At 38.8% G+C, this 24,279-nt stretch overlaps 1 protein-coding gene across 1 annotated transcript in view; it reads left to right on the forward strand.

The window, feature by feature from the left end:
• The window catches only part of Efcab13 (EF-hand calcium binding domain 13), an 89,078-nt gene that overhangs the window by 15,670 nt on the left and 49,129 nt on the right, over positions 1–24,279 (forward strand). Inside the window, exons 6-13 of the mRNA XM_030246468.1 lie at positions 4,078–4,221; positions 8,169–8,240; positions 13,765–14,185; positions 14,999–15,039; positions 17,968–18,105; positions 20,152–20,223; positions 23,188–23,331; positions 23,850–23,924. Of these exons, the coding sequence (XP_030102328.1) occupies positions 4,078–4,221; positions 8,169–8,240; positions 13,765–14,185; positions 14,999–15,039; positions 17,968–18,105; positions 20,152–20,223; positions 23,188–23,331; positions 23,850–23,924 (1,107 nt within the window). The remainder of the gene's footprint in view (positions 1–4,077; positions 4,222–8,168; positions 8,241–13,764; positions 14,186–14,998; positions 15,040–17,967; positions 18,106–20,151; positions 20,224–23,187; positions 23,332–23,849; positions 23,925–24,279) is intronic.

Genomic DNA, 24,279 nt, shown 5'->3' on the forward strand with positions numbered 1-24,279 from the left:
GTTCAAAACCATTAGTAACTTCTGCTCCCAGAGATCTGATGCCCTCTTCTGACCTCTGCCCAAACTTACACTTACATGCAGATATCCCTCCACAAGTGCAAGTTACAAATATAAATTTGATGGAACCATGAATAAAGATCAGGAAAGTGCTGATAATCCCTGATCCTTGGCATTCAATTATGGAAATACTGTTTATTATTTAATATGGTATTTAAGTTCTTTCCTGGTCAGGTCTCTCTCTTTTATATACATATATATATGTCTATTCTCTATAGAATGGAAATGTGCGATGGCTCTTGTGGACAGGCAACGAGATTCTGATATCAGTAAATTACACTCACGTTTTCTGTTTGCATTTTAAGCTTAATGAGTTTTCTGACGCTCTCTGTCTCCTTGATTCTGAACCCTTTTTATAGTTAATGGAATCCTGGATTTTACAGAGTTCCTTAAGGTCATGAATGACACTTCTCCATCATCCTCTCAGGACCCAGGTAAAGATAATATCGATCAAAAGTATAAAAGAGAATGGTTTGGATAGCAACCGGTTTCAATGTAGGGCTAGAGAGAGCATCTTCTGTCTTCTTAGAACCTCATGTTCTTTTACTTGATAGAGTACACAAATTAGACAGGAGTTTTTAAAAAGTTTTTTTAATGTGAATCTCTTTTTCTCTGTCTGTCTGTCTGTCTGACTGACTGTCATCTCTGTCTTTGTCTGTCTCTGTCTCTCACCCTCTCTCTCCCATATGTGTGAAGGTACCCACAGAGGCCAGAAGAGGGCATCAGATACCATGGACCTGGTGTGAGTCCTGGGTACCAAACTGGAGTTCCCTGAGAGTGGCAAGCACTCTTAACTGCCGAACCATCTCTTCAGCCCCTGATTTTCGTTTTGTCATTAAAGACATTTAACAATTTAGAGCCAGTAAGATGGCTGAATAGGTAAAAGCATTTGCTACTCAAACTTGACAACCTAATTCAAAATCTCTGAAACACACACACACACACACACACACACACACTGACCCCTGGGTCACTGCAGCAGTATAATTTTCTATTGTTAAACTCCTGTTTTTCCGTATGTAACTGGTAAACAACTAGATGAATTATTTCATTTTTTTATGTATGTCTATGTTCTTGTGTATATATAGGTGTACACATAGGGGTCAGAGGACAACTTGAGTGCTGAGTCTGGCTTTCTACCTTATTTGGGACAGCCTCTTGTTCTTCCTACTGGGTACACTAGGCTCACTGGTTTCTAGCCCTCTGCTTCTCACCACAGGGATTACAGACCAGTGAAACCATGCCTGGTCTAAGGGCGTCTCAGGGGACCAGAACTCAGGTCTTCACACTTTGTGGTAAGCTTTTAACCAACCAAACCATCTCCCTTGCCCTTAGATGGAGTCATTTAAAAAAAATTGTGTGTGTGTGTGATCCAGAAATTAAATTAGGTTGTCAGACTTGAGTAGCAAATGCTTTTACCTACTAGGCCATCTTACTGGCCCTAATCTAAGTTTTTAAATGTTTTTTATGACAAAAACAAATCAGGGGCTGAAGAGATGGTTCAGCACTTAAGAGTGCATGTGTGCACGCACACACACATGCTCGCGCGCGCGCACACAAACACACACACACACACACATGCACGCTCGCACACGCGCGTGCACACACACACGCTCGCACACGCGCGTGCACACACGCTCGCACTCGCGCGCGCACACACACGCTCGCACGCGCACACATGCTCGCACATGCACACCATGGTGTGTGTGTATAGGTCAGAGGACAACTTTCAAACTTTGCGGATTCAGTTCTCCCCTTCCACATGAGTTCTGGGGGACTGAACTCAGGTTGTCAGACCTGTTAGTTAAACACTTTTACCTGTGGAGCCATTTCACTGGCCCTGAGACTGGTATAATTTTGATTATCTAAACTTCTCTACAGAATATTTTATAAAAAGCATCTTCTTTCCCTGGTTAACCACAAACCTCTATTCAGGCAAACCTCCATTTTTGTGTATGCATTTTTGTTCTTGTGTGTGCTTGTTTTCGGTTGAAGTTGTGTTTTCTTCTCCACCGATAGTTCTTTCTCCACTCTATTAAAAATCAGCATGTAACTTCTCCCTGAACCTTCAGATACTTATTGACTTCTCAGTTATTTATTTTGGATTACAAGTAAACAATGAAGCTATTGTAAGCACTGTTGATGTTAGTTATAGAAACAATACTTCCAAAACTCTGAGACTGCTAGTGTTTTCCATTCCCATTAGGCAAGATCAATTTCTTAGCTCAGTCCTTGGGATCATGTATTTTACAGTCAATCAGACTGTGTTGTCTTAGACTTGAGAATACGAGAGTGTGGTGTAGTATTCTTATTCCAGGAAATGCAAGCAAAACTGCTTTTAATTCACTCACCCAAAGTTATTAAATGCCTGACTGTGTACAATAGATAAGATACTTGCTTTATTTCCCCCCACCCCCTTTTGATTCTCTACCTCCTATTTAGATTTTCCTTCAAGTTCCCATGATACTGGGCTTCTTTGTTTAGTTGTCATCCAACTTAAAGCCTTTTTTTCTATCCACCTATGTGTGTAGACTTGTAATACTTCATAGCTATAAAGTATCGCTTATATTTTAGTGCCTAGTTCTTGAGTTTGTTTATTTATTTATGTTCATTTTTTATTGGTTATTTTATTTATTTACATTTCAAATGTTATCCCCCTTCCCAGTTTTCTCCTCCACAAACCCCCATCCCCTCCCCTTCCCTCTGCTTCTATGAGGGTGCTCCCCCCCACTCCTGCCTCAGCGTCCCAGCGTTCCCCTACCCTGGGTCATCGAGCCTCCACAGGACTGAGGGGCTCCCCTCCCAGTGATGCCTGATAAGGCAGTCCTCTGCTACATATCCAGCTGGAGCCACGGGCACCCCCTGTGTACTCTTTGGTTGGTGGTTAGTCCCTGGGAGCTCTCAGGGGTCTGATTGATATTATTGTTCTTCCTAGGGGTGTTCCTTCAGTCTTACCCTAACTCTTCCAATAGGGTCCCTGTGCTCAGTCCCATGTCTGGCTGCATGCATCTGCATCTATATTGGTCAGGCTTGGGCAGAGCCTCTCAGGGTACAGCTATACCAGGCTCTTGTCAGCAAGCTCTTCTTGGGATTAGCAATATTTATTTTGTGTTTATGGTCAAAATGTCTTGAGAGTAGTCAAGATCTCATATTTCCCATATTCCTTTTAAAACAAAATAAAAAATAATATATTATCTAAAATTTAGATATAAGATGTCTAAGCATTGAACTCTAAAAGAACTTCAGCTCTTTCTAGCTTATTATAAGTTTAATATTCACTTTAGAATATTTTTATCCTATTTTGAGACAGGGTCTTTTGTCATCTAGACTGATTTTGAATTTGCTATGTAGCTGAGGCTGGCTGTGAATTCTTGATTTCCCCAGCTCTGCCTCCTAAGAACTTGGATTACAAGCCTGCACCACTACATCCAGTTAGAATACTTTCTAAAACACCACTGTTGCTCACAAATACATGTATATGTAATACAAATGTGTTTTCAAGGCACACAAATGACCAATTAGTAGCAAGGGAGAATCAGAGAGCCTAGGTCTTACAGAATCTAAAAAACAAACAAACAAACAAAATACCCCCAAACAAAACAAACCATCAAAGCATACTATCGGGAATCAAGAGATCTCTCCCTATTTTCCTCACTGGTAAGGTGCCCAGATCCTATAAATAATTCCTTACTCAAGATCCTATAAGTAGCCATATTTAAACATCCGTTCCACAGTAGCAACAAAAGACTTGAAAGTAGAGGGGGAAGGGAAGGGTGAGTGTTCAGATCGGGAGCAAGAGGGGGGAATGCAGGTGAATATGGTGGAAGTATGGTGTGTGTGTGTGTGTGTGTGTGTGTGTGTGTGTGTGTGTGTGTGTGTGTATGGAATGTCACAACGAAACCTGTGCGCCTGGGGTAACCTTTTCCTCACTAGGTGACTGGTACGAAATCAGGCTGTTCTCCGGGAAGAGCTGTCCATTCTTGCAGTTCCATAACTTTTGTTCATTTTTTTTCCCTCCAGAATTTCAAAATGCCTTGAAGATATTTTCTAAGGTGAAAAGTGGCCGAGTGGCCACCACTGACGTGGCTGCTGTTTTGGAAAGCATGGATATCTCAGTGAACCCCGAGATGATCAAGGATGTGATACAGCATGCTTATGAGGACAGTGAGTTATCTGACTTTTTCAAATCAGTTCTGCCACACACTATTAGCCTTCATGTCTTCTTTTCTCCCTTGACTTTACCGTTTGCTACTGGTACTGCTTACTGATACCGGCATAAAAAAAAATCAGCGTGGAAGACACACGAGAATGTTCTACAGTTGTTCTAGTTTGATATATTTTTGAAAGTTCATAAAATGAATTAAAAAAAAATCTCATCATGGCCAGGCAGGGTCTCAAAACACTTTTAATCTCAGTTCTTGGGAGGCAGAGGTAGGCAGACCTCCAGGAGTCTGGTTTCTATGAGTTTCTGGCCAACCAGGGTTAGTCACATAGTAAGACTTAATCTTAACACACACACACACACACACACACACACATTGCAACACTGAGGTGGTGAGATAGCTCAGTTGGTGAAGGGCTTGCCTTGTTAGCACGAATACTTGACCACACAATGTGACATATATATGTATATATGCACACATATGTATATATACATATATATGTATACACACAATAAAAATAAACTAGAAATTAAAATCTTAAAACATCCAGCCTCATCTTGTTTTCAGTGGTCATTTCTTGTCTTTATAAATGAGTCATTTCTTATAGGACAAAGGAGGACTGTTGACTTCAGAAATGAGACACAGAGTTCTTGAATTAATAGAGAATTATTATTCTTGTGTCATTTTGATTAACATTTCCTATCCTGTCTGATTATCCTCTATGCAACACAGCTTGACTTCAAATTTTATACAAATTTATGAGATGTTCTATATCATGCTGATATTTGCCCAGAGGATAGACAGCCTACAATAGATTGGTTAGTGATTGATGAAATGATTTATTCATTCAACAAGCCAGTTAGTTATTTAATACCTACTATGCCTGGAGTAATGATAGGTGGAATAAAGATAACAATAAAGGTGAATAAAACACAGTTATAGTGTAGAGAGGACCATAGAAATGATACTGCTCTGTGGTGAATACCTATAGTCAGCCTTGCGTAAGGCTGCTGCTGTTGGACACAGAGGAGCTAGAACTGAGCTATGAATAGTTCCATAAGTTTGCTATTTATCTATCTGCATAAGTTGTTTGGGCTACAGATATGTATACACACCACATGCACGTACCCACAGAGGCCAGAAAGGGATTGGATCCCCTGGAACCAGAGCTTACAGACAGCTGTGAGCCGCCATGTGGGTGCTGTGGACTGAGCTTTGGTCTTCTGCGTGTGTGACGTGTTCTTAACTCATTTCTCCAGCCCCACGCCTTTGTGTTTTTGAGGCAGGATCTCACTCTGTATCTCAGACTCGCCCAGAAATCATTCTGTAGCCTTAGGCTGGCTTTGAATTTGTGGAAATCCTTCTGCTTTGGCCTCCCAGAGCTCTGGGTTATTATCTATGGTGAGCTCTTGCATGATAAGTGTGTGTAGTATTCATAAAAGAGGAGACTTCCAGAGACAAATTTCAAGCCATATTGTTTGATAGTCTTTAGGGTCTGCCCTACCAGGACAACTGATCTATGTGGAATATTGTAGAACCTTATGTTTTGATTTATGGATTCTCATCTAAGTCTTCAGGTCTCCAGATCTCCATGTGATTTGGGAAGGTAGACTGAGCAAATAAAAGTCGTCTCAAAGGATTTCTGTAGAAATTGGCTGCAAACATCTATCAGAGAGCTTGTAATTATAAATAGGGGGGTGAAGTAGAAGCTGGAGTCATCTTCAACGAGTCTACATTGTACAGTTCTCTTAGTTTAAACTCTGAGATATTTCTGAGACATACTGCCCTACTTTAATCCACTTTAATGAGCGTACCTTTTCTTTGAGACTACGGCAGTTCAGCCTCCCAAGTCTACCCATAACAGCTTTGATCCTTTTGCACTCTGGGCAGAATGATCAAAGCACAGATCTGGTCATATTACCCTCCTGGTGTAATGTTCAACAACAGCTCTGAGGATAAAGAACATTTGAGGTGATATTCCAGGCTGTGCTGGCTAGTTTTATGTTACTTTGACAGAAGCTATCAGAAGTTATCAGAGGGGATATCTGTTGAGAAAGTGCCTCTATAACAGGCCATAGGTAAGCCCATTGTGGGTGGTGCCATCCCTGGGCTGATGGTCCTGGGTTCTGTAAGAAAGCTGGCTGAGTAAGCCACAGGAACAAAGCAGTAAGTAGCATCCCTCCATGGCCTCTGCATCGGCTCCTGCCTCCAGGTTCCTGCTCTGTTTGAGTTCCTGTCCTGACTTCCTTCAGTGATGAATACTTTCCTGTCAGGTTGCTTTGGTTATAGGCACATTTACTAGGAAAATTGCCTTGTATTAGCTGCCATTTATTTAGATCTTCAGTTCTATTTCAGAACCCATTCTTGATTTCTGTGTCCTTTTAGAATTGCAGCTACATATGGTACCTTTTCCTGCCAAATAGCCATTGTTTTTTAAAAAATGTCCTTGACTATTCCTCTCTTCATACACACACCATACATTATCACACAGAAGCTTCTTGCCTTTCAATATTAAAATCACCCCTGTGTGTTGGGAGTACCTCAGGCATGCTAGCAAAACACTCCGCCAGTGCTATATCTATCTCCAGGACCCATGAAAATTGTTTAAATAGATGTGTTTGATCATGAGAGTTAAAATCAACTGGGCAGTACCTAAACTGTGCAGAGAGACAAGTTAAAGTACACACAATGAGAAAATAACAGAAACTTGGCACAGAGTTATGGTTTAGAAGTAGAAGATTGATGGAGAAGTAGATGGATTGGGATCAGTACAAATTCAGACTGAAACGTAATTGTATGCTTTTCTCATTAGTTACAAATAATTGGGAGACACTGATGAAAGCAGAAAGGTTTCTAAGTTCTGTGTTGGTTCTCCTTATGATGGAGAGAAGATAGAGTCTGTGGATGGTGGCGTAAGATTAAGGATCTATGGGAGCTGGGTGTGTGTGGTGGCACATGTCTATGATCCTGTCACATGTGTGCGATCCTGGCACATGTCTGTGATCCCCACACATGGATATTATACTGGTACATGCCTGTGATCCTAGTACATGCCTGTAATTCCCATACTTGTTCCAGTTTGGGGCCAGCAGGGACTATACAGTCAGTTCCAGGCCAACTTAAGTTATAGCATCAGATTTTAAATCAAAAATAAAGCAAAAACAATCTACGAGGGTAGAAAAGTTGACTTCAGAAATAAAAACTGCTTAGGAGCCTTCAGTATTTAGGTGGATATAGATTTTTGATACCATATGGTATGGGGGTAGGTCTCAAGCTGTTTGGCTTACATATTAAGGGACACAAAGATTTGGAACATCACTTATGATACACATGTAGAGGGATTGACTCTTTAGATGCTCTTGAGTAGATTTTATTTATACACTGTCACTCTCTTCAGACACACCAAAAGAGTGCATCAGATCTTGTTGCAGATGGTTGTGAGCCTCCATGGTTGCTGGGAATTGAACTCAGGACCTCTGGAAGAGCAGTCAGTGCTCTCAACCACTGAGCCATCTCTCCAGTCCCATCAAAATCATTTTTAAGTGGTAGGAAGTAGATGTTTTGCTAAGAGTTGGGGAAATAATTGAAATACGCATTCTCCTTTCTTGAGCTCACAGTCTAGAAACTGAGACAAAGGAGTAAATGCTTGAAGTTCTATCTATAGTAAATCATCAAAAAATATTATAAAATGCTAACCAGATTATCTACCATAGACACTTAAAGTGCGATTCTTTCCTTTAATGAAGAAAACTACAGTCTTAATTTGTTACTTCATTGTGTACTGAGTTACTAGTGAACAGTTTCAGATAGTACTCAAAGCTCATAGTGGCTGCCCCCCTGATGCCGCTTTCCCACGCTTCTGAATCATATTCGTATTGTATCCAGGTTGGCAGCTATATCTATGTTCAAAAATAATGCAAATACTTTAAATTCCTCTTTCTATTACAGATTACCACACTATGGACATTGGAGACATTATATTTACTTTGGATGAACTACAACGGCAGTATGAAGATGTTTGTAAGGCATCTCATGTGGCTCTACCTTTTGTTTATAAGTAATCTTTAAGTTAGCTTCTAGCCTACAGTTAAAAAAAAATCTTTTAATGGGGAGTAAACCTCTATTCCTAACTTTCTAATCAGGGAGGCCAAAATATAACATCCTGTAAGCATTCCTTCTTCACATCTTACTACGAGTATCGCACTGACACTACTTCTTCACACAGTCTTTACTATTTCTGATTATTTGGTACAGTTCTTCATTAATTACATCCCTTTTGATCTTTTGATGTACTTCATGCCACATTTCAAATATTCATTTGTTCAAACATAAATTTGTCAAGGTTATCCCAATAATTATAAAAGTTCTGCAGTTTGGTTAAGCTTATTACAAAAACAAGCTCTATCTTCAATTTCCCCCAACTTAGGTTTTCCAGGGACAGCAATTATTTGACTATTTTAGCTGACTCCTTGCTCTCCATACTTAGAATTTATTGTTGATTTTTTTTTTACTAAAATTAATTGACAAATATATACACTTATGTGAAAAAGTATGATAACTTTTGTAATGGACACACTTTTTGATCGAAGATAATTATTTGTATTAGGAACTGTCAAACTTTTAAGAATTTTTCAAATTTTTGAGAGTGTGAGCTTCCTGTTCTGTCCTCAGCATCCACACTTCTCACACACAAGTCTATTCTTCCAAGATGCTTATGACCAATGTAAGGAGCGCCACATTCAGTCCTGATGTTAATAAACCTCTGAGAACACTGCGTATAGCTGAGGTACATAGCACTTCTTTCTGATTGTATAACATTAATCCCATTCTTCGAATTAATAATTGTCATTTATTTATCTGCTTGTTCTTTTTTAAAAGCATCTTTACTACTGATTTGACCTCAAATGTTCTCAAATGTCCAACAGTTATCTTTGTAAGTTTGGGTGTACCAGATATTCTGTCAGCGCTGTCTTAATGCCCAAACTTGTCTTTCAGTACTCGGATACAGAGTTCCGACAACTTGCATGCTGGGGAACTACTGGATTTTGTTGATCTTTGCATCTTCTGGACGTTTACATTCAAGGCTTCCCTGTTGCTTATTTTCTAGGCTCTTCACTTCCCTATCCGATGTTGTCTTTGTGTTTAACTAATAGAGAAACATTTAATTGTATTACTTGGTTTTATAAAAACAGATATGTATTTTAGAAATGGATTATTTTTCAGATGAATGTTTCTCAAATTCTTCTTTCAGTCTGCAAACTACTGTTTCCTAAGCTATCTAGAAGTGTCTTAGTTTAATATAATCCCATTTACCTGTTTTTTTTTCCTTTTGGCATCATATAAAAATTGTTGCCCTTATTAATGGCTTGAAACATTTTTCTGTGTTTTCTTCAAGTAGATTCATGGTTCGAGATCTTAGTTTATGTTTTTGATCTTTTGATTTTTATATGGAGAATTTCTGAATTCATTATTATGTGTAGTAATGGAATCTTAAAGAGCTTTCCATTTGTAAGCTCTAGTCATCTGAAAACAGGAACAATTTGTGCCTGCCCTACAATTTGGGTGTCACCTTTCCTGTCTGTTCCCTATTGCTATGGCTAGGATTTCTAGTGCTGTGCTAGAAAGAGTGAGCCTGACCTTAAAGGAAAAGTTTTCTACTTTTCAATATCAAGTAAGAAGTTAGGTAGGGCTTTGTCATATGTCGCTTTTATGTGTTTAAGACTATTGCATTCAAAGGTTATATCATTAAATAATGTTCAGCTTTATCAAATACTTTTTGTGCATCTATTGAAATTACCATGTTATTTTTATCTTTTATATTGCTTAAAGTTTTAAATTATATTATTGTATTAATGTGTCTCAGATAGGGTATACAAGTTTGCCATTCACACATACAGATCAGAGGACAGTTTGCAGAAGTCAGTTTTATCTTGCCATGATGTGGGTCCTGGGGATCAAACTCAAGTTGTCCAACTTGGTGGCACGCACCTTTACCCACTGAGCAATCTTGCCAGTCCTCCTTTAGGCTGTTAATATATACTATATTTATAGGCTTCTATGTGATGGTCCAACTTTGCATATCAACTATAAATGCCACTTGGACATGGTGGTAGATCCTTCACAGTGGCTAGTATTTGTTGAAAATGTTTGCATCTGTGTTTCTTATGGTGTTTTTCTGGCTTTGGTGTCACAGTGATCCCAGCCTTATGAGTTTATAGGGGCAGGAGAGAGACAGCTCAGTAGTCAAGAGTATATACTGCTCTGATAGGAGACCCAAGTTTGCTTTCCCAGCACCTATATTGGGTGACCCACACTGCCTGTGATTCCAGATCTAGGATCCAGCTTCTTCTTTGGACTCTTGGTATCTGCATTCACACGAACACCCCATCCATATGCACATAATTAAAAAACAAAAGCTCATGAAAAATAAAATGAATTTAGAAATATTTCCTCTACTTTAATTTTTGGGATGTGTTTATATATTAGTTCTTGAAAAGTTTGTTGATATTTACTAGTGATACCATTGCATCCTGGGGTTTCCTTTGATGATACTTTTGTTATTGATCTGTCATTTTATTTGTTATTGATCTGTTTAAATATTTCATTTTCTTTATGATGATAGAAAATGGAAAATGATATATTTCTTGTGATTTATCCTTTTCTAGATTATTCAATTTGTTGAAGTGAAATATTCTATAGTAGCCATTTGTGAACATCTGGGTTTCTGTGGCATTTAGTTATGTCTTCTCTCTGATGTTTTTGTTCATTTGAGTCTTATATTTTCTTGGTTTAGTTTTTAATATTTTTTTGTGGTGCTGTTAAAAAAGGAAAGAAAAAGAGTGTTGTAGCACACCTCTGTAATCCTTGTTCCAAAGAGGGGAGACAGATCCATGGGGTTCACTGGCCACAGAGATCCATGGGGCTCACTGATCACCAGCCTATTTCACTTGGCAAGCTCCAGGCCAGTGAGAAACATAGTCTCAAAAACCAAGGTGCATAGTACCCAGGAAGGAACCACACCCAAGGTTGTCCTCTGGCTTCACATGCACACACATGCACGCGCATGCTCTCTCTCTCTCTCTCTCTCTCTCTCTCTCTCTCATACACACACACACACACACACACACACACACACACACGACCATATGTATGCACGCCCCATAAATGTGCATGTATAAGCATGCACTCATACAAACCTATAATATTGATATGTGAGTTACATAGCATCAATTATAGTAATAATCTGAGTCTATGAATTTTTACTAGAGTGTTACATTTTCTTGTGTCTCTATGTTACTAATTAGTTCCTTGGGATTCAGGATTTCAAGATCCTGGGTTATCCTCAAACTTACTTTGTAGCCAAGTTTTGACCTTAAACTCCGAGTTCTCTTACCTCTGCCTGCAAGTGTCAGGGTTACAGGTCTGCACAACCATGCCCGCCATGCTTTGGCATCTTTCATGCTGTTTAATAATTCTCCTTTTGTATTTGCTGTTTGGTTCTTTGCCTATAATGGGTCTTGATGTCATCTTGTTTGGGTTGAATCTTATGGGAGTCTTCAGATTTTCTGGTACTTGAATATTTCCCAAGATTTAGAAAGTTTTCTTTTTTATTAATTAAAAAATGTTCTCTTTCTAATGACTCCTTGAATCTTGCTTTTTAAACGTGTATATTTATAATTATCTAATTATGTGTATATTTGTGGTGGCTATAGGTAGATATGTGCATTTGGGTGCATTTTGTCTGCAGAGGCCGGAGGTGTGTGATCTTCCTGGAGTTGGTTACAGGTGGTTTTGAGTCAGCTGATGTGGTTGCTGGGACTCGGACTTGGGTCCTCTGGAAGAGCAGTTCATGCTCTTTATAGCTGAGCCATCTCTCCAATCCCCATTCTCTTGCTCTGTATGTAAACTTTCTACCTTCTTTGTTTTTTTCTCCTCACACACTCCCCATAAATTGGAATGTTTAATTTTAATCCTGTACCACAAATCCACTAAGTTTTCTTTGTTCTTTTTTAATTATTTGCTTTTCTTAGGATTACACACTGTAGTTTCCGACTTTGAGATCTTTCTCTACTTGGTTGGTTCTGCTGTACTTTGTCATATATGTATATATATATATATATATATATATATATATTCTCATGCATTGCATTTAAGTTCCAGATTTCTTATTTTTATAAATTGATTTTCTACATTAAGTTTATAATTTTGGATACTATCTTTCAGATGCAATAGGATTAGTTTTTGTGTATCATGAAAATTTTCTTATATTTCTTAAATCTTGAAATCTTCTTCAGGCAATTTGTGTTTTTGCATTTTGGGGGGAATCAGCTAGGTGGGGATTTTTGTCTTCCTCTAGTAGTGTTCTGCAATTTTCAAACTTCTTGTTGCTTTGTGATGATGATTATGACAGAAATAGGACTTTTTTTTTTTCCAAGCTGATTTCTGGAAAAGTCATTGAGAGATGACAGCCAGCCTAGCCAGGTAATAGGCAGACCATTTTACAAGGTACAAATTTCAAAGCAGGAGTCTTAAAGATTTTTTAAAGTTTATTTCATTTTGTATGTACTAGTGTTTACTCTGCATGTGTGTGTACGTGTGTGTGTGTGTGTGTGTGTGTGTGTGTGTGTGTGTGTATGCCTGGTGCCTACAGAGACCAGAAAAATGAGTAGGATTCCTTGCAACTGAAGTCAGGGATGGTTGTGAACCCCATGGTCTGGAAGCAAACCTTGAGTCCTCTCCAAGAGCAGTAAATGCTCTTAACTTCTAAGTCATCTCTTCAACCTTCAAAGATTTAATTATTATCAATTTACACCATCTTTAGTGACTTTAAGAACTGTAGAACTCAAATATTTATCTTCAGTTTATTTTCGTACAGCTCAAACTATGAAACTTTCATTTTCTAGGAGAAATGGCTTCATATTCAAGATTGCATTGCTGCTCTGTCAAAATGTTGTATTTCGTCTGATTTCTAGGCATGTGGCAATCTGATAGAGTTGGGTTGAGGGTCAAGTATTGAGAGTCTTGAAGTGTGTGGAAATGTGTTGTCATTCATAAGGCGGTCTTCTGAACCAACAAATGAAGTTGTGATGTCGGACATTGGGTTATTGTATTCTAGAGTTGTGACTTCTGTACCTACAAACACGGAGAACATTCATGAGAATAATTATTCGGATTTTAGATTTATTAACAAAATCTTCCCTTCTGCAACTTCTTCTAGCTCTGCACACTCACAATGAGGGTATTGCTAACTGTGTTATCTTCTTACCCTGTTATTTTTCTAAATCGAGGAGTAGAGAACGATGCAGCCCCACAGAGTATTTCTTTTAACTCTAGATTTGAACAAATGTATTTAAATAAAATAAGGTGTATTGGTTAATAGTTTGATCATTTAATCACCAACCCTTTCAACTCTGTTAAACTTTGTTTTACACATTTAAGTGATTCATCATTTCTGTAATGGGCTTTATGAGGGCTTAGTGAATTTGTTTGAAATGTACAAATCATACAAATAAATGATAGAGCAGAATATATTTCTCTTATTTAGCAGTTATGGATGAAGCTACTTCAGGTAAAAGAGCATCAACTATCCCAGGACACCACCCACAACAGAAGAAAAGCAGTTTACTTTCCAGAATGCCCGAACCTAGCACACCAAAAAACCAGACTGTGCCTCCCCAACCACATCCCAGTAAAACCACTGGGAAGCAGGATGAGGCTGAACTTAAACTCTCCAAAAGATCTTCAGAGACAAGACGGCTCTCAAGTGGGATCATCAGCGATTCTGTGGGACTTCAGGAATCACAGATAAAGATTCATGATTCAAAGTCTAAATCACCTTCCTTGAAGAGTACTCCAAGTCTCAGTAAGTTACCGGATAGACGTGATTCAAGCCTCAAGAAGTCACCGGATAGAAGTGATTCAAGCCTCAAGAAGTCACCGGATAGACGTGATTCAAGCCTCAAGAAGTCACCGGATAGACGTGATTCAAGCCTCAAGAAGTCACCGGATAGAAGTGATTCAAGCCTCAAGAAGTCACTGGATAAAAGTGATTCAAGTCTCAAGAAGTCACTGGATAAAAGTGATTCAAGTCTCAAGAAGTCACTGGATAAAAGTGATTCAAGCCTCAAAAAATTACTGGATAAAAGCGATACAAGCCTCAATAAGTTATTGGATAAAAGCGATACAAGCCTCAAAAAGTTACTGGATAAAAGTGATTCAAGCCTCAAGAAGTCACCGGATAGAAGTGATTCAAGCCTCAAGAAGTCACCGGATAGAAGTGATTCAAGCCTCAAGAAGTTATCGGATAGACGTGATTCAAGCCTCAAGAAGTCACTGGATAGAAGTGATTCAAGCCTCAAGAAGTCACCGGATAGAAGTGATTCAAGCCTCAAGAAGTTATCGGATAGACGTGATTCAAGCCTCAAGAAGTCACTGGATAAAAGTGATTCAAGTCTCAAGAAGTCACTGGATAAAAGTGATTCAAGCCTCAAGAAGTCACCGGATAGAAGTGATTCAAGCCTCAAGAAGTTATCGGATAGACGTGATTCAAGCCTCAAGAAGTCACCGGATAGAAGTGATTCAAGCCTCAAGAAGTCACCGGATAGACGTGATTCAAGTCTCAAGAAGTCACTGGATAAAAGTGATTCAAGTCTCAAGAAGTCACTGGATAAAAGTGATTCAAGTCTCAAGAAGTCACTGGATAAAAGTGATACAAGCCTCAAAAAGTTACTGGATAAAAGTGATACTTCTATCTCAGAATATCAGAAGTTGGCTATGAGGAGGCTGTCCAGCACTCTACATTCTGCTGCGTCTACAATCAGTGCCTTAGGTCAGTACCATATGCCTAAGTCAGGACTTAGGTTTCCGAGCACTTCAGTCTATGTAGAAATGAGCAGCATGGGTCATTAACTGAATACTTAAACATTTTCCCTGAATAGTTAACATTTTAATTGTCAGCCTGTGTAACCACTACTTTTGGTATGCAGACTCTAGTACATGTTATTCTGTGATTTTGATGATAATTCCTGGGAAAGGTGGAGACAGACAGATCTTTAGATAGAGATTCCTGGCCAGACAGCTTAGCCTAAACAAAGATCTCTATGCCCAGTTAAAGACCCTGTTTCAAAAATCGTGGCCTACAGCACTTGAGGAACAAGCCCCAAGGTTGACCTTTGACCTCCACATTCACAGGCACACATGTCCACATACAATCCCATAACATGCACACTTACACACACACACACACACACACACACACACACACACACACACACACACACACACACGGAAAGAGAGAGGAGGTGGGGAAGAAGAAAAGTAGGTGCATTTTTCTTTGGTAAGCTTTTTTTTGTAGTTTATTAGAATATGTAAGAAATTGGTGAAATTTTGTTTAGAGTCCTACAATTCAAATATGTGACGATAGCCCTGGTATGTCAGGTATTGTTTTTTTTAATGGATGGAAAATGTATATAAAAAAGAATGATTACTACTATACTTCTTAGGTATCTTATGCTGTAAGGCCCTCATCAAAGATAATTATTTCCCATTTCTGTTCTGCCTCCATCAGAGAAGTACCTTGTATGGAACTTATGCACTTGTTATAGTCTGGTGAAGTTATTTTGCCATGTCTTTTCTCTTAAAAAAAAAAAAACAACAACTTTAAGGGACCTAGTATGACCATACTCCGGAAGACCCAACAAGCAGCTGAAAGAGATGCAGATATTTGCACCCAACCAATGGACAGAAGCAGCTGACCCCTGTTGTTGAATTAGGGAAAGGCTGAAAAAAGCTGAGGAGAAGGGAGACCCTGTAGGAGGTCCAACAGTCTCAATTAATCTGGACCCCCGAGATCTCTCAGACACTGGACCAAAAACCAGGCAGCATACACCACCTGATATGAGGCCCCCAACACACATACAATAGAGAACTGCTGGGTCTGTGTTCATTCAGAGGTGACATACCTAACACTCAAGAGACTGGAGTCCCCAAGGAGTTTAGAGGTCAGGAGGGGTTGGGGGTGGGGACATCCACGTGGAGACAGGGGTGTGGGGAGGAAGTATGGGATATGGAACAGTTGGAGGGTGGACAGGGTGGGGGAATAAAATATGGAGTGTAAATAAATTAATTTAAAAAATCCTTTAAAAACAAACAGCATTTAACGCAGTAGTTAAAAAATAAGGATTACTGAAAAATAAATGATTCATACACTAACAATAACGTAGTTGAAAAAAGAATTATATCCATTAAGGAAAACTATGGTTATTTATTGTGATCCCTCTACTACTTTGCTGCAATTTCTGTGTGTTCAGTAAGAATCAACGTCCCAGGTTTACAGAGTAACAGAGTAGCAAACATTTAGTCAGTGGATAGAAGAGGCCTTCACAAGCCAATGTCTGCCTACCTGGCTTTATTAAATCAAATGATGTCACCTACCACTTCCATATGATGTTCTGTATGTAAGGAGGAATGGAGCCATTCATTTGATATAAATATCTTTCTTAAAAATATTGATAGTGGGCTGGAGAGATGGCTTAGCGGTTAAGAGCACTGACTGCTCTTACAGAGGTCCTGAGTTCAGTTCCCAGCAACCACATGGTGGCTCACAGCTATCTGTAACAGGATCAAATGTCTTCTTCTGGTGTTTCTAAAGACAACTACAGTGTACTCACATAATTAAATAAATAAATAAATAAATAAATAAATAAATATTAAAAAATATTGATGGTAATGGGAATTCTATGACATGTGACTGCTTCCATGATTAAATGAGAAAAACTAACCCTTTATTTAAAACTGACATTATATTCACAACAGTTATAAATATAGTGCAACTATTTCCAAATACCCTTCACCTGTTTTTTCTATGTTTTAATATCTTATATATTCATGGCACAATGATCTGAATAATGAAATTAACATTGATATAAATTCTTACTGGCTTTTGACCTTATTCAAATATTATTAATTGTCTAAGGAACATCCTTTTTCTGATCACAAACTGACCCAGGATTATACATTATATTTAGTGACCAGGTCATCTCCATCTTTCATTCTAGAATGTCTTCTCAGTTTTTCATGGTCTTGACACTAGAGGAATAGTGACCATACAAAAATTTATATTTTCCTTGTATTTCTTTATGCATACATTCAGGTTATATATTTCTTATCTGAATGCCATGGAAGTGATATTGTCCATTCGTGTATGCCCATAGGATTTTGTTATGTGAAAATGAACATTCAAAGCATAGCAAGGGCCAACTTATGGGCAGGGAAAGAACCCTTAATAATGTGAGTGGAGTTCTGGAATTTAAACAAAATACATTGATGCTTTGATGTCTTCGACACCTAAACTATGTTTGAATCAGAGGCGAGCAGCCTGGGCCACTTCAACAGGTTGCTTTCTCCGCACAGGAATTTGTAGAATTTTAACAGTTTTATTTATGATCTAAAAGAAAAAAAGAGTGTAAGATAACAGAATCCTTCTGCAAGGCGATGAGTAGATAAGACTGTTATCAGATTATTCAAGATTTTAAGTACTAGCTGTGCATGGTGATTCATACCTGCAACCCCATCACTCAGGAGGTTGAGGTAGGTGTCTGAGTTCAAGGCCAGCCTGGCTATGGCGAGGGTGCTAGTCAGTCTAAGATACAGACAAGATTTTATCTCAAAGTGTATAAAATAAGAACAACAACAAAACGGATTTGGCAGTCATTATTGCTTTAGATACAAATAACCATTCTGTATTTAGAAAATGCCTATGAAGTTATCCTTAAACTCCAAGAAGATTACATCTCTCCAGAAGAACTTCAAACCATTTTACCCTCGGTAGGGGTCACTTTATCCGATGAAGACTTCCAGAGGATTGTGCCAGAGCTCACTCAAACTGGTGAGAAACTTGAAACATTTGAGAAAGTTAAATACTTTCGGGGAGTAAGAACCTGGGGTGGGGGTGGGAGGAGTTTCTTTTACTGAGGAGTGGAACAGAATGGACCATTCTAAAGATTAAGAAAGAACAAATAATGGGCGGAGAAGATGGCTCACCAGATAAAGCTCTTGAGGATCAACTTCGAGGGCCAGAGTTGAGGTCCTTCTAGCCCCCTAAAAGCTAAGCAGGCACGGTAGTGTGTGATCACACACCCACACTCGTGCACACACACATGTATGTGACCACCCATGTTTATCACCACGCCATCTACACGTTACATACACTCAGGACAAAAAGGAAGCATAAAAGCGGAGAACTACCGTTGTGAAAACCCTTGTGAAGTCTGGGTTGCTGGAATGCTTTGGAAACTGGGCCTTGTTTCTGGTTAACTCCTTACTGCTGTCCTCCCTGTGTGGTCTAGAGTGGGCAGAGGTGGCAAGGCTGCTGCAGAGGTCAGGGAGTAAAACAAGGGTTATTAAAAAGGGTTATAAAAATCTCTAATCAAGTAGCTTGGGTTTAAGGAGAAGTAACTGAAGGGTCTGTGCATAAGAGGGATTTGCAGGTAGTGAATAAGGCAGCAGTTAGACCTGTAAGTTCTTTCTTCTTTTGCATTAGAGAGTTGTCTTTATCAGTCACTAAGAATTATCCACTGTGGAAGCTCATCTGGGGAGAGGGAGGGGGGGAGGGAGGGAGACAGAGAGAGAGAGACAGAGACAGAGACAGACAGAGACAGAGAGAGAGAGACAGAGAGAGAGACAGAGACAGAGAGAGAGACAGAGAGAGACACAGAGAGAGACAGAGAGACAGAGGCAGAGAGAGAGAGGAGAGAGACAGAGAGACCTTTTTCTTTGGAACAAAAGACTCGTGAATAAAGTAACATTAAGAGTGAATTTTCAGGATCTGGCGTAATTTCTTAGCTATAGCAAGTCAGAAGAAAATTTAATTTTAAAATGCATACGGAGTAGATGCTAGTAAGTGGAACTGTCTCTGCTGCTTATCAGGGTTGAGTGATTGCTGTTGGAGCAAGTCTATCTAAAACCTAGTAGTGAACTGGACCTTTGAATCCCAGGAATGCTGTGGGATACATGGTCAGGGCTGCTTCATGCTCTCAAGATGTCTTAATGGATGCTGTGTTGACTCACCTTTCACCTTGACTTGAAATTGATTCCCCAACTTCCTTGGTCCATTGATGTGGACGTTCCTTCTCCCTGTATCTGTCAAACCTTAGCATCCAACCCAGACCTTTGCAAGTAACTACTAAAAAAACAGGGACTGTGTCTTACTTATTTTTGTGTCCTTGGTATCTAGTATAGTTTATGGCACTAATATTCCCCTAGTGGTTGTTAAAATAACATGTATACATACATAATTATTATATATTAGACTTATTTAACTATATCTTTATACACATATGTGTATATATACCTAATATAATATATGTATACATATATCTTATATATATATACCTAATGTATATATGTATGTTACACACACACACACACACACACACACACACACACACACGTGCACACACAAGAACAATTAGTAAACAACAGAGAGCATGAATTTGAAGGAGAACAGGGAGGAGAATATAAGAAGATTTGGAGGGACTGAAGGGAAGGGAGAAGTGTTGTAATTAAATTATGATCTTTAGGGCTGGAGAGATGGCTCAGCAGTTAAGAGCACTGATTGCTCTTCCAGAGGTCCTGAGTTCAATTCTAGGCAACCACATGGTGGCTCATGACCATCTGTAGTGGGATCTGATGCCTTTTTCTGGTGTAAAACAAACAAGTAAATAAAATAAGTAAATAAACAAATATTTTAAAAAAAATTATGATCTCAAAGATACCAAAAGGGAAAAAATGATACGAAGTGTCCTAATTCAGAAAAACTCATTTTAGAAAGAGTATAGGATTGGGAAAGTTTTTCTCTTAATCTAATAAAAATGAAACATATTTTTAATGTAAAATATACCAGATTGTGCAATTTAAATTCTTTATTTTACAGAAAGTGGAATGGTGAATTTAGATGACTTTATCACGGCAGTCTCCAAGGAACACAACTTTCCTGACTATGATGGTAGGTAGAAAATTTGATTTAGAATGAGTTCGAGGAAAAACAATTAGGCTGAAAAGAAAAAGATCAAGTAGAACATAGAGAACTTGGTTATGTGGGGCGTGGTGGAGCGTACCTCTGTAGTTCCCACATTTAGAAGGCTGAGGCAGGAGAATGGAGAATTCCAGGCTGAGCTACATAGCTTGTCTTCACACAAACAAAACAGAGCACAAAATGAAACAAAGCTAAGACCAAGGAAAACAAAAAAACTGGACTTGATTTGGGATAGTCACTCGCTGCCTCTGGGACAGACATTTCCTGCTGCTGGATCTCTTAGCAGGTCAATGCCAGCTTGTAAAAACAAGATGATATTAAGAAATAAAGTACTTTGTCTGACTCTTACACTTGAGAGAACCTGTTTAACCCCCCCCCCATGTACCTGTGTGATATTCTTTCAGATCTCACTTTTTCTTCAAAGGATTTATGTTACCCCTTCTACTTAAAAATCTAAATTTTATTAGCTCATTGAGAGTTCCATACAATGTGTTTTGATTATTCTCATCTCCCACCAACTCTTCCCAGATCCATCCCACTTCACTACCCACTGAGTTTTGTGTCCTTAAAAATACCCTTCAAGACCAATTTGTGTTGGCCAAATATTCTTGGATGCGTGGTCTTCCACTGGAGTATGACCACCTCACTAGGAACTACGCTTTTAAAGAACTCAGTGTTGTCTTCTCCCAGAAGCTCACATTTTGCCAGTAGCTTGCATGACTAGAGGTGGGATTGTGTGTGCAGCTTCTATCGCCACGCTAGGATTTGGTCTGGCTTCAGCTTGCACAGGTTTTATGTGTGCTGTTGCAACTGCTATGAGTTCATATCTGCAGCTGCGCAGTTGTGTCCAGATGATACTGTTTTCTGAAGTCATCCACTGCCTCTGGCACTTCCCATGCCTTCTTTCACAATGATCCCTGAGCCTAGAGAGGAGGAACATATGATATACATGTTCTATTTAGGGCTTGGCATTCCCTACATCTTGTTCAGTTGTTCTCTGTGTTGATTGCTGTCTAGTCTATCAACCTCTTGAAAAATTATTAATATATATGTAATATTTGCTTGATTTTTAAAATTATTTTTCCCTCCTTTATGTCTACTTTTAAAAAATACTCACAAAATATAGTTGATACTGTCATATACTCTTGGATGTGTGGTTTTTCACAGGAGTGTGTTCAACCAACTTCACTTCTCTTCTCTTCTCTTCTCTTCTCTTCTCTTCTCTTCTCTTCTCTTCTCTTCTCTTCTCTTCTCTTCTCTCCTCTCCTCTCCTCTCCTCTCCTCTCCTCTCCTCTCCTCTCCTCTCCTCTCCTCTCCTCTCCTCTCCTCTCCTCTCCTCTCCCCTCCCCTCCCCTCCCCTCCCCTCCCCTCCCCTCCCCTCCCCTCCCCTCCCTTCCTTTTCTTCCCTTCCTTTTCTTCCCTTTCCTTCCTTCCTCTCTCACTTCACCCTCTCTCACTTTCTTTCTTTTCACAATAAGATTTCTCTGTGTAGTCCTGGCTGTCCTGGAACTTACTCTATAGACCAGGCTAGCTTTGAACTCAAAGATCTGCCTGCTTCTGCCTCCCAAGTGCTGGGATTAAAGACATGCACCACCATGTCTGGCTGCTTAGTCCACTCTTAAAGAAAATTCAAACTCCCTTTCTCAGCTTCTATCAGTTGGCAGTAGTTCCTTAGTCAAGAGAGGTGCAGAGAACGAGTCTGTGGAATGCTCAGCACTACGTGGAACATCTTTATCCATCCCCTTTTCCCAAGGCTCAGATAGGGGGCGAAAAGAAATCAAGAGACAGGTGGTTTATGCTTGTAGGGAGTCTCTGTTTTCTGGATGCAGCAGAGCAGCAGCACATAAGAACTCACAGCACTGGTGACAACAGCACAAGACCTGTTCTAAGCTCAAGCTAGATGAAATCCAAGCATGGGAGAGGGGAGGTAGGCATGAAAACCTGTATATTTTGGAATAATTTCTTTTAAGAATGCTTTCAAAGCCTGGCATAGTGGCATTCTCTTTATGCCCAGCACTTGGGAAGCAGAGCCAAGCAGACCTCTGTGAATTCAAGGCCAGCCTGGTCTACACAGTGAGATCCAGAATAGCCAAAGCTACATAATGTGACAGTGTCTCAAAGAAGAAAAGAAAAGAAAAGAAAAGAAAGGAAAAGAAAAGAAAGGAATCCTTTCACTGAAGCACAAATTTAGCAATTTAAATATAATGAAGAAATCACTGCCCTAATTAATAAAATATAGATTTCAAGAGATGTAGAATAATTATTTCTAAGTAATCATATTTATTATGGCAGAAGATTAGAGTAATGAATTTGCCATGGATCAAAGTACACATTCTTACACGCACTATCTCAAGTATCAGTAAGGATCAAAGATTTTCTGCTTGTGTTTTTTCTAATATGAAATAAATCATTGTGGAATTTTAACTTGTTCAATTAAGTGGGATTTTTGCTTCTAAATATTTTCAGTAGTGATGGTGTCAATAGGATAACATTGGCACTTCTTGGTCTAAATGACATAGCAAAGTAGAATATTTTTGACTTTCTCTAATACTTACAGATTTTTAGCATTTGAAAAGTTTGAGGCTAGAGATATGGCTCAGTTTGTAAAGTGTTTGCCTTGCATGTACATGTCCCCGGGTTCAATCCCCAGCATTGCAAAAACCATGCATGGTGGTTGAACATCAGAAGTTTAAGGTTATCCTCAGTTACAAAGGAAGTTTTGAGGCTAGCCTGGGCTATAGGAGACCCTGTCTTCAAACAACAGAGCGTGAACAAACATAAATTCCTTAAAGCCTCCGATTATGCAGTTGCCATCCAACATGTCTAAAGTGATTTGTATCTTTGTTTAATGTTGGACCTAACATTTATCTTAATACTTGTGTTTTTTGTTTATGTCTGCTTAATTCTAAAATGAACAATTTGGTTTATTTTCAGCATTGAAAAATGCCATTGAAGGCATTAGTAAAATTCAGGATGAATATGTTGAATATGAGGATCTGGACACGTGTCTTCAAAATTTTGGAGTTTACCTTCCTAAATCAGAACGACAGAGGATCAAAGAATTAATTCAAGTTGACGGTAAATGATAATGTGGGAACTATTCTCACAATCATGACTTTATCCCTTTTGTTAGAAGTATTGAGTCCATCAGGAAAGTTCAAAAGTATAGTTAAGTGCTCAAAAGTCTATCATCTAGAAATAGCCAGTGTTCCTAGTCTTTTCAGACACTTTTCCTGAGGTAAAATTGCAAAGAAAAAAAAGGCAGAGTTTGGGCTTGCTGCCTGGCAAGGTATGTGTGTGTAAGTGGTACAGGGAATGAGAATCCTATAGATGTCAAGACAAAGAGCTTCCAGACATGTCTATGAGCATACATGGACATAATGAGATGCCACGTAATATATATTTAAAGTTAAAATACTGTGTACTACTTTGAACACCTTCCTTCTGTGTCTGATTTTGATTCTAAACTGATCTCTAAACATATTTTAGGGCTTAGTATTATATGGTGGTTATAATTTTATCTTCACACAATTTGGTATTTGTCATAATAATTTAATACCTGACAATATTAAAGGAAATGTTTCTTTTCCTTTTAGATACAAAACAAGTGAATATTAAAAAGTTTATTGATGCCATGCTGAAAAACACACACCCCTTCTCTGAGGATATATGTATGTATGACTGTTACTGAGGATATATATATGACTGTTACTGAGGATATATGTATGTATGACTGTTACTGAGGATATATGTATGTATGACTGTTACTGAGGATATATGTATGTATGACTGTTACTGAGGATATATGTATGACTGTTACTGAGGATATATGTATGTATGACTGTTACTGAGGATATATGTATGACTGTTACTGAGGATATATGTATGTATGACTGTTACTGAGGATATATGTATGTATGACTGTTACTCACACCTTGTGCCTTTTGTGGACCAAATGGTCTGAAGGATTTTGGAGGGTAACAGAGTTTTATAAGATACTGAAAGAGCTAGTCATCTTGAGAGGTC

Source organism: Mus musculus, chromosome 11, assembly GCF_000001635.26.
Source record: "Mus musculus strain C57BL/6J chromosome 11, GRCm38.p6 C57BL/6J".
NCBI classification, from domain to species: domain Eukaryota; kingdom Metazoa; phylum Chordata; class Mammalia; order Rodentia; family Muridae; genus Mus; species Mus musculus.